The sequence below is a fragment of the Salvia hispanica genome, chromosome 4 (genome assembly GCF_029641045.1).
Source record: "Salvia hispanica isolate PSC_SH4W2 chromosome 4, Shi_PSC_v1, whole genome shotgun sequence".
In the NCBI taxonomy this organism is placed as follows: Eukaryota; Viridiplantae; Streptophyta; class Magnoliopsida; order Lamiales; family Lamiaceae; genus Salvia; species Salvia hispanica.
In genome coordinates, this window is record NC_142695.1 from 47,726,596 (window position 1) to 47,738,173 (window position 11,578).

The following is an 11,578-nucleotide window of genomic DNA, read 5'->3' on the forward strand; positions in this document are numbered from 1 at the left end:
TTAATGAGTCAGAGCCCCATACAACTTTGTACTAGAAAAATTATACATTTCTAAAAACCAAATGGAAATGTAAAGCATGATAACTGTGAAAAAAGAATAACAATAATGTGGTTGACTAGGTTAATGAATTTACTGTGTATATAAAACATGAGAGGAGAGGGTAATGCTATATAGCCTATAAACAACATTAATCTCTATAGATTCAAAAACTGATGCATCAGCTCATCTGTTGAATGCTTCTAACTGAACCTCACCCGCTTCTTTCTCTTTTGCCGGCTCGCTTTGGTTGAGAAGGTCTCGAGACTCTTCTTCACCATTACCCAAAACCCAAGTGCTCCTTCCAGGCAATCTGTCTCGTCTTCTACCCATGTCACGATACTCCAAATATATTACCAGCAAAGCACCTAGTAAGAACCAAACTATCAGAGCCCAGCTCAGGCCGTTAGCATTTTCATCACCATATCTCTCTCCCAAATGTTTCATCCCACTGATAAGAGCAGCAACTCCAACAAGTATACCACACCTCCCAATGATAACGTGAGTGTATTCCCAGATGAGCCTATGTGAAGCCTTAGCCGTCTCCTCTCCAACATCAGGTTTCTTAGGTCTAAAGTAGGCATTTATTGGCTGCGCTACGGCCAACAATATTGCCAGCATTCCAAACTTGACATGCGTGGACTGGAGAGTGAGACCACGGAGTTCAGCAACTGCAAACAGAAACCCAAGGAAAATAATAGCTAATCCTGAATATTGCATGTAAACATGTATCTTAAACCAACTGTCATCCTTCACATGCTTCAGGTATCTAGCAGCCAGAATGCCACCAGGAAGCAAAATGCCCCATGCAAGAAACATCATAAACCCATGTACAGCTAAGACAGGTCGCAAGTCCTCCTCTGCTTCTGCAGAACCATGCATCAGCAGCACACTAATTGGCCTCTTGCTTGTTATAAAATGCATGTTTCTCACGCTCAAGTGGTCATCAGACCATTGAGCACCCATGGCCCAAATTACCTTCAGAGGAGTCGAGGGGTCAATGATATTGTTGCATTCATGCCTTGCCTTCCGATCACAAGATGGATTGAGGGGACGTGTGAACTCCAGTGTGATGATGCCATTTTCGGATTTGCATCTCACATATGTCAAGTTCTCCTTTGTTGGATGGACACTTGAAGCATCATTTCCATCAATAAAATATGTGTTCACCCTTCCTTTACCACTGTCATCAATCCAACCCACATAAGCATAGCTGTTGGCCATCTCGCGACCAAACCCAATTGCTAGATAACCACTTTTTTTCTCCCCCCTAGCAGCAATAGATATTGAGTTGTCAGCTAGCGTCCAGAAAAGCATAACCTGCTGATCATCCAAAGAGACACTGTTGTTATACATGTCTGGCAAACCTCCATCAACCACTTGAACTTTCCAGCCCATCTTTGGCACATAAAGAGAGTGATAGTAAACAAGATCTGGGGTGTTTCTGTCAGGTGACCAGGTCAACTTTGTAGGACTGGCCAGTACACCTTCAGCTTCTGGACCCCCAAAATATATTGTCTCTGATGTGTTTCTCAAAGTTGCATTCCCACCAATAGGATCAGATGTAACATACAGTGCCACATCATGTCCAGCCTGTATCGAGAACTTCACTGGCACACCCCTCTCCACCCTCAAGAGAGGAGATTCCTTCTTGTTGATATAAAGAACTTTAGAAGGATTTGGGGGATTCGGGTAATGCAATGCCGGGCCAGTTGTCACAACAAGCGGCTCCTTTTTATCTGCAATGACAAGATCTTGATCCTCCTTATCTTCAGCCTCCAATGGTCCTAAACAGTCATTTACCTGCTCAGAAAGGTTGAGCTTCAAGTGACCATAACTCCCACCGTGATTTTGAGGAAGATAGAAAGGGCGTAAACTATCAGGAGGCTTAATCAGCCCTACTGCCCATATCACATTCATCTCTGCCCTGGGATCAATTTTCTGATCATACTTGATATCATTAGACTGCAAAGGTCTGCTATATCTGATGAATGAAACGCCATCCTTCCTGTGCCCATAAATCATCTTTGTATTATTCACCACCACAGCTGGATCAGTAGGCTTATACAAAGTATCCGGGCAAACACCCTGCGCATTCCCATCCTCATCGATCATACACTCGCTATACTTAGTTATATAATAATCGTGAGCAAATGGCAACCCACCCTCCCCAAACGCCGTGATGGCCACATCCCCTCCCACCATAAGTGAACCAGAAGCACTCTCGTTAGCCCACCCGAACCCCATGTAATCCTCAGCTCCAACGGCAGCCTCCAAACCGATCTCAACCTCATTCTCCGCCTCCTTGAGACTCCACCTAATCCTATAGCTATCAGACAGCACTTTGCAGTTATCAAAGACAGTAGGCTGCTCCTTAGCATTTCCCGAACCATTCAACAAGACATACCCAAAATCAGAAGCAGTAGGAACATCCCAAACCGCAAGAAGCTTCATTTGATCCCAAGTGACATTCTTCCGCAGACGAACGGTGAAGGTGTCATTTTTATAGGTCTGGTTGAGGATTGAATCGGAAACGGGGAAACCATTTGTGAGATTCTGAACATCATCGCCCATGGCGCCCCACCAGAGGACGTTGGCGCCGGCGAGCATGTCAAATTGGGAGACGCGAAAGGAGCAATCATTGATGATGGAGAAGATACCACGGAGCTGGTGCTGCTCCAAGGTGAAGTGGGAGGTGAAGTTGAGAAGGGAGGTGTTGGTGCTGGGGCAGTCCAAACTCGGATCGGAATAGGAGAAACCAATCAAAAACATAAAAATGAAAAATAGCCCCAATTGGAAGAGTGCGGTTGGGGCCATGGGAGAGATCGGATCTGGTTTTATGGATTGATCCGATACGCAGATTTGTATGTGTATAATTGGATTTGAATGTAAACAAGCATAAATGCAGGGACTACATGCATAAATGTAAGTATCAAGAGATTCTCATCACCAACCTGTATCGGAGTTAGAGAGAGAAGAGTTGGGATCTAGCGGAGGGAAGACGAAGACGAAGAAGTCGAGAAGCAGCTAAACATTGATGAAAAAGGGGTTTTTACTTGGATTACAAATTTATCAACATTGAGCAATCTTCGTAATTGTGAATCTCGAATTAGGTCAAGTCAAAGATTGTATTTTTAAACCAAATAACTCTTCTTCTTCCTTTCATTTGCCTTTTTCCCCTTTTCAGTGTTTGATGGTTTAAATGGACTCTGTTTGATTGCATATCCTTTGCGTTTTTACTTGATCTTCTCTAATTAATGGGCTGGATTAATTTTATACTCCTACTAACCGTTACATACTATTTGTATCAAATAAGTTATTTTAAAGGTAATGTTATAGCATTCAATCTTACACTATTAGATCTTAAAATAGGATAATATTAAAGCTCTCAAATTTTAATAAGTATAGTAGTAGTATCATACAAAATGATAAAACAGTCCATCCATTAATATAATAATTTTCAAGATTTTTTATATCAAAATTGTATATTATAAATATCAACACAACCATATAAGAATTTCAATATAATTACTCAAAATATCGACACAGTGTTATTGATATTGTACATGCATTATGTTGATATTTTTTGATGCATTTGTTGATGTAAAATCTGTTTATTAATACGTGAAATTAAAACTAAAATTATAAAATTTCATCATACGATCATCGCCGGAACATAAGCAATTGAGATCTCGTTAGAGTACATCTGAAATTGCCTCTAATTTGATACTATATTTCTTAAAAAAAATATTTTAATCGAGAAAATTACGTAAATTAAAATTTTTAAGATGATTTTGAAAAGAGATAAAGTAGTTAATTTTAACTTTCACATATAAGTTTAAGTTTATTTAATGATTTTTAAATTTAAAATATACTATATAAAACACTTAATTCAATCACTAGATTTTTTGTATGCCATTAAATGTCTCATTTTTTCTTTTTATCTATCCGTCAATAAATATCTCATTTCACTTTTACTGTATTTAGTAAATGGACCACTCATTCACTAACTTTTTCTATCAAACTAACATATAAAAGTATGATCCACATTGCACCAACTTTTTCTATCAATTTTTCTTTATAAAAATTAAATAATTTTTTTAAAATCTGACCTGATCAAATATGAGACATTATTCATGAATGGAAGAGGAATGGTAAAAAAATACTCCGTCCGTCCATAAAAAATAAAGTAATTTGTGTATGACATGGGTTTTAATATAGAATTAATAAAGTAAGATAGAAGGAGAAAAAGTAAGTGAGAATGTAAAAAAGTAAGTAAGAAATAGTGTTAGTGGAATGATGTGTATAGCTATTATTTGTTGAAAACTTTGGATAAATGATTGTGCTCTATTTTTTTTAGACGGTAAAAAATGGTGATTGTGCTTTGTTTTTTGATGGAGGAAGTATTCATCTTTATTTCATCTTAAATAAAAAAGGAATTACCACGAAAGGCCGAAGTGTTGGACCGGGCCCATTAGAAAAGCCCATATTGAAATAGAGGCTCTATTATTGGGTTACGGTTTGCTGTTACTTAGCTTAGATCTGTGAACACAAACGTAGCAGATCTCTCTCTCTCTCTCTCCGGTGAATTGGTGATCGGAAAAAATGGAGCCCGACGCCAGCATCGAAACCATCAGCATGATCCGCGTGGCGGTCATCCCCATCTCCGACGTCACCCCTCTCCTCTTCCGCGACTACGCCGCCATGCTCCTCCGCCACCACACCGTCTCCCTCAACTCCATCAGCTCCTTCTACACCGAGCACCAGAAATCCCCCTTCGCCCACCAGCCCTGGGAATCCGGCAGCCTCCGATTCAAGTTCATTCTCGGCGGATCGCCGCCTTCTCCCTGGGAGGATTTCCAGTCCAACCGCAAGATCCTCGCCGTCATCGGCATTTGTCACTGCCCCTCCGCCCCCGATCTCCGCTCCGTTGCCGATCAATTCACTGCCGCTTGTAAGACCTATTCCTCCTCACTCGTCCAGCGATGCTTCGCCTTCTGCCCCGGGGACTCGCAGGTTAGTTACCCCTCACTTTGTCAATTTGCGCGATTTCAGCCCTAAACTACTTAATCATGACATGACGCTATTGCTGCAGCTTGAAGACGAGAGTGTTAAGGGGAGTAATTTGATATTGTTTCCACCTGCTGATAGGCAAACTCAGGAATTCCACCTGCAAACCATGGTCCAAGATATTGCAGCTTCTCTGTTGATGGAATTTGAGAAATGGGTTCTCCAGGCTGAATCTGGCGGGACTGTTTTTAAGACACCTCTAGACTCTCAAGCCAGTCTCAGCTCAGAGGAGGTTTAAACTTTAGGTGTTCCAATTATTTTTTTTAATTATCTTTCGTTTATGCCTACTGCTGCAATTTTTCCCCTTTTCAAGCAGCACAACTTCACCTCTCTCATTCGAAAATTCCACAGGTGATTAAGGCAAAGAAAAGGAGGCTTGGTCGCGCACAGAAAACTATAGGCGATTACTGTTTGCTGGCTGGATCACCAGTAGATGCCAATGCTCATTATTCCACCTCTCTGGAACTTACCAGATTAACTGCAGATTTTTTCTGGTATGCTGGGGCCATGGAAGGCAGCGTCTGTGCGTTGCTGGTAAGCTTTCAAGTTTTGATAAAAAAAACCTGGATTCTAGTTTAATATGGTACATATTTTTTCTTTTGTGTTGTTTCTATCTCCATGTATAATGTGTGCAGCTCTTGTGATAGTTCAGTTTCTTTTACCTCATTAGAATTAGGTCCTTTAGTTCGTTCGTTGTACTACTCTCATTTTGGTGCGTTAATTTAGCAGGTACTGTAACAATCTTGTTAGATCACTGTTGGATGATGCGATTCAGACTGTTGAACTTTCAATTTATATAAAATGTCATCTTGTTCATAATGTTAATGGCCAAAACTGTAGTTTATTACTGTATAAGCTTTATTATAACACCGGTCAATATCCCTTTATTACTTTTTTTGGGTATAGCTAAAAATGGAAACGTATAACAAGGTAAATGCCATTTGGCCTTCTGGTTTTTAATATTTTTCACCGAATTCTCATGATTGTGAAATATTTACCTCGAACTTATGATTGGCCCCTTCCTGTTTGTGGCAAAAACATCACTTTTTTCTCCTTACTTTACACTGTTAGATGGATCGGATGGGCCAGAAGGACCCAGTTTTAGAGGATGAGGTTAAGTATCGCTACAACAATGTCATTTTGCACTACAGAAAATCATTTATTCAAGACAATGCTCAAAGGTATTTTTGCTCCGATGTAATTCCTTTTAAATGTTACTGCTGATTTTGCAAATATTACCAGAACAATAGTGTAATTCCTTTAAATGTCTATAAACTAATTTAACCATGTTCTCCAAAACTGTTTCATTAGCTAAAGATTTACCTAATCATCCCTAGTTGCATAGCGCTGATCACAGAGAAGTTACCCTGTCCATAAAACTGAATCACATATTTCATTGATCATAAACTGATATGGCATGCTTAATTGTATTTGATCGTGAACCCAGTTACTGGACTCAACATTTTCAGTAGTTCATATGCAAATTGATGGTGAATTATCACTAGTCTTCTAAGTTTCTCTAGGCTTTATCTTTGAATAGGGTTTCACCCTTAAGCTTTGAACTCGAAGCCACATTGAAGTTAGCAAGATTCCTATGCAGGTACTTCATTATATTTATCCTTTGTTGCAATTGATGAAGGACTTTAACCTTAGTTGAGATTTTACAAATATTTTCATTTAATAAAATGAATTATTTCCCCATGTCTCATGTACTCCTTGGGTATCTTCATAAGGCGGGAACTTGCTAATGATGTCGTGGAGTTGTTGACAGCAACTGCTGATGGAGCAACATCTTTGATTGATGCCAGCGACAAACTAGTAGTATATGTTGAAATAGCAAGGCTCTTCGGTGAACTTGGTTATCACCGAAAAGCTGCTTTTTTCTCAAGGCAGGTGGCTCAGCTGTACTTGCAACAGGATAACAAATTTGCTGCTATCAGTGCAATGCAAGTCTTGGCAATGACAACCAAAGCTTATCGTGTCCAAAGTCGAGCATCTATTGGACCTTCTAATGTGAGTACTTTTAACCATCCAGCATACCATTTAATAGGCATTACTAGACTTGCCTCTTGGCATATGTATCATCCATGTTGTTAAGCGTGACAATTGCAATGATAACTTCATTTAGACTCTTGCCATCTCATACTTATTCCAATAGTATACGTGAACCAATTTCTTCTTTGGATGGACACTAAATGTGACATAGAATGTATTTCATGTGATAATTTTAATGAGACATGTTAGTTATGTTATAATCAGATACTAGGTATCGAGAAGCACAGGAAAGCATCTTTGATGCATATCCATATGGAGATTTGCATTTTTGAGCAGATGATTAAATCTTTGGCCATTTGTGTCCTCCTCACGGGGGTAGAACTGCTGTTCATTGTTACAGAATTCATCCTTATGTTATACTGATAGTTGTGCTTCTTAAGAGAGGGTCATCATATGACAGTATGCCACTGACTTTAAGAATCAGTCACAGACTCACAGGTCATGTCTATTTCAAATTTGAAGGGGATGCTCTAAATTTCATTTTTTATTTTGTTAAAAGGACGCTGGGAAAACCCATGCTGATGGAGGAAAAGTGCATCACCACTCAATAGTCTCCTTATTTGAGTCACAGTGGAGCACACTGCAGATGGTCGTCCTTCGAGAAATCCTTCTTTCTGCTGTTCGTGCAGGGGATCCTCTTGCTGCTTGGAGTGCAGCTGCACGTCTGCTTAGGTCTTACTATCCTCTAATTACTCCTGCTGGGCAAAATGGTCTGTTCAATGCACTTGTGAATTCAGCTGAGAGGCTTCCTTTAGGAACTCGCTGCAGTGATCCAGCTTTACCTTTTGTCAGGTAGCTTACATGAGTGTTCTGTCTTCCTGATTCTGGTGTAATATATATCCACTGCCAAGCTTCTTAAACTGGATGTTTCTTAATGAACTTGTTCTTATGTGGGGACACATAAGGATGGGATCTCGGCACCTTTATGTTACCCTGAAAGTGAAAAATATGCCATATGAGATAATGACCCTTTACAAATATATGACAAAGATATACCTAGTATTCCTCCTCTTCACATCCTTCTGTATATAATGACCATATTCATGGGCATGTGCTTTTCCATTTTTATGCATCAACGTATGTTTCTCATCCTGTTAGCTCTCGTCATTGTGGAGTTGTCTCTTCTAACTTTAAACGTTTTTAGGTTACATTCATTTCCTTTGCATTCATCACAAATGGACATCGTCAAACGCAATCCTGCTAGAGAAGATTGGTGGGCAGGTGCTGCTCCATCAGGACCATTCATTTATACACCGTTCAGCAAAGGAGAGCCAAATAATAGCAATAAGCAGGAGCTAACCTGGGTGGTCGGTGAACCTGTTCAAGTGCTGGTAGAATTAGCGAATCCGTGTGGCTTTGAAGTTATGGTTGAAAGTATATATCTATCAGTGCATTCTGGAAACCTTGATGCCTTTCCTGTAAGTGTGAGTCTTCCTCCCAATTCCTCAAAGGTGATCACTTTATCTGGGATTCCGACCAAAGAAGGCCTGGTTTCAGTTCCTGGATGCATAGTTCACTGTTTTGGAGTCATTACTGAACATTTTTTCAAGGAGGTTGATAGTTTACTTATTGGGGCAACTCAAGGTCTCGTGCTTTCTGACCCTTTCCGGAGCTGTGGGGCAGCTAAGTTAAAACATGTACATCTACCTAGTATTACAGTGGTACCTCCATTGCCATTGTTAGTTTCTCATATCGCAGGTGGGGATGGATCTGTCATGCTATATGAAGGTGAGATACGCGATGTATGGATCAGTTTGGCAAATGCTGGGACTGTTCCTGTTGAGCAGGCCCACATTTCACTATCAGGAAAGAACCAGGACTCTGTCGTAACAGTTGCTTCCGAAACCCTGAGGTCAGCCCTCCCCTTGAAACCTGGTGCAGAGGTTACAATACGTGTAACCTTGAAAGCCTGGCAACTTAGCAAGACAGATTCTGATGCTGCTGCAAGCAAGGGTATGCCTGGATCCTCAGTAAGACAAGCTAAAGATGGAAGCAGTCCACTGCTGTTGATCCACTATGCAGGTATGTACTATTTCTTTAAGGATATATAGTTGCCACTGCTATAATGCCTCATATTATGGTGTTGCTACATAATTGCTCTTGGCAGTATATCCTACGTCTTGATGTTTTCATTACTACTTCTAATGTGACCACCTTAGAGTGTGCTGATGTCAAGGGAAACAAGAACTTATGCTTGGCATGTGGTTGTGGATTCATAGATTTTGATTTTTGGTTTGTTGTATGTGATACATTTTAGGTCCATTGACAACTCCTGGAGAACCAGAAACAGTGTCTGCTCCACCTCCTGGAAGGCGTCTAGTCATCCCCCTAAATATCTGTGTTTTGCAGGGCTTGTCTTTCGTAAAAGCCCGCTTGCTTTCAATGGAAATTCCAGCCCGCATTGGTGAAGCATGCTCCACGCAAGCACAATTAGAAAGGGGTAATACTGAGCAAGTCAATAGTTCTGAAAGACAGGCTGATAGGCTAGTGAAGATTGATCCCAATAGGGGAAGTTGGGGATTGCGCTTACTTGAGTTGGAGCTGTATAATCCGACTGATGTAGTTTTTGAAGCCAGTGTTTCAGTTGACATGGAGAATACTAACAACCAAGAAAACCTGTCTGATAATATTTCTGCTGAATATGGTGAACCAAAAACAAGGATCGACAGGGATTATACTGCTAGAGTGTTAATACCACTTGAAAATTTCAAATTACCTGTTCTCGATGGCTCCTTCCTTGGAAACTCTTCTCAAAATAATGGGACTTCTGGCAGTAGAAATAATAGTTTCTCTGAAAAGAATATTAAGGCGGAGTTGAATGCTTCGATTAAGAATTTGATTTCGAAGATTAAAGTCAGGTGGCAATCTGGGCGCAACAGCTCAGGAGAACTAGATATCAAGGATGCAATACAGGCTGCCCTCCAGGCATCTGTTATGGATGTTCTTCTGCCAGACCCACTGACATTTGGGTTTAGGCTGGCTAAAACAAGTTCAGAAGATATAAATGTTGATAGTGAGGTAAAGTCTTGTGCATCTGGAGATTCTATCATTGCACATGAGATGACTGCAATGGAGGTGTTGGTGCGGAACAATACTAAGGAAGCTATTAGGATAAATCTTAGCATTGCATGCAAAGATGTGGCTGGTGAGAACTGTATGGAGGGCGACAAGGCAACGGTGCTTTGGGAAGGTACATAAAGTCTCATTTCTCCAAGTTGTACTATTTCAGTGGCCATGTAATGCTTGTTGACATAATGTTTTGTCAGGTGTTTTGAGTGGTATCAGCATGGAGGTTCCTCCTCTTGAAGAAGTGAAGCATGTATTCTCCCTCTATTTCCTAATTCCAGGGGAGTACACGATGCTGGCTGCAGCCATGATCTATGATGCTAATGAAGTTCTTAGAGCTCGGGCGAGAAGTGATGCATTAGATGAGCCAATCTTTTGCCGTGGACCACCGTATCACGTGCGAGTGAGTGGCACTAGATGAGTTAGTTTGTTATGCTGTATGTTTTCATTTACAAAAGTGAAAGGAAGTCGTGTTGATTTGACTGCATCACATTGCTTAAATTCTGCATCTTTGGCGGAAATTGATGTGTTTCTGTAACTAGTAACCCTCTTGTTGTGGAACTTGTTTTGGAGTAATCAATGGAGTAGTATTTTATTTGTGAAAAAAAAACAGAGTAATGTGATTTGGAGGTAATTTTGTCTTCTGAGCTATTAGTTTTACCATAACCTTAAATTCAGTCACAATGCATTTATTCACCTGTTGCGTCAACAATTTCACCCAAATCCCATTAATTACCGTATGAAGCCGCATTTCAAATGTGATCTTTGTTTTATAAAAGCATCACCGTAGGAGTAGACTAGCAATAGTCTAATAGCCTAGCCTAAAATTTCTCGTGGCATATCATCATCACGTCCCTTCTATTAGTCTAGCCAATATCCTAGCATCCATTAATTCATTTTAATTGTTAGTGTTTATCAAATATTAAAAAATAAAGTACACTGAGTTGTATATATAAAGTAGAAATAAAATAAATAAATAAATGAAAATGAAAAATTGGCTCGACTCGCCTATTACTTGTCAATAGGCACCCTAGCCACAGCCTAGCCGGCTAGGCCACGTCCTAGCTCTAGGGCGTTTCTCTCTCCTCCTCTCGGCTCGCCTATCGCAATAGCGGACTAGCCGAGCGTCTAGCCGCACGCCGATGGCTAGGGCGCTGGCTAGTCCACTATTGTGGATGCTCTAAAGATATCTCTAAATGGGTCTGACATTTAATGTAATATCGTTTGAAATCTTTTTACACTATTAAATATTTTTCTGTTCTTTTAATATTTTTTTTTACTCAATGGTATTTTTGTACTTTTGCAATTGAGAAAACTAAGAGTTTTAGTCTTTAAACTGTGCAATAATATC

The 11,578-nt window shown here is 40.1% G+C and overlaps 2 protein-coding genes across 2 annotated transcripts; one reads left to right on the forward strand and one right to left on the reverse strand.

The window, feature by feature from the left end:
- Positions 1–97: 97 nt before the first annotated feature.
- LOC125196298 (DOMON domain-containing protein / dopamine beta-monooxygenase N-terminal domain-containing protein) lies at positions 98–3,160 on the reverse strand. Its single transcript, XM_048094752.2, has one exon. The coding sequence runs from the start codon at positions 2,851–2,853 to the stop codon at positions 223–225; it is 2,631 nt and encodes an 876-aa protein (XP_047950709.1). The 5' UTR covers positions 2,854–3,160; the 3' UTR covers positions 98–222.
- Positions 3,161–4,577: 1,417 nt separating this feature from the next.
- On the forward strand, positions 4,578–10,878 carry TRS120 (transport protein TRS120). Its single transcript, XM_048092403.2, has 10 exons — positions 4,578–5,052; positions 5,132–5,338; positions 5,458–5,640; positions 6,178–6,287; positions 6,647–6,706; positions 6,840–7,119; positions 7,661–7,953; positions 8,306–9,183; positions 9,419–10,351; positions 10,428–10,878. Exons 1-10 carry the CDS (start codon positions 4,642–4,644, stop codon positions 10,646–10,648), a joined length of 3,576 nt encoding a protein of 1,191 aa, XP_047948360.1. The 5' UTR covers positions 4,578–4,641; the 3' UTR covers positions 10,649–10,878.
- Positions 10,879–11,578: the final 700 nt, after the last annotated feature.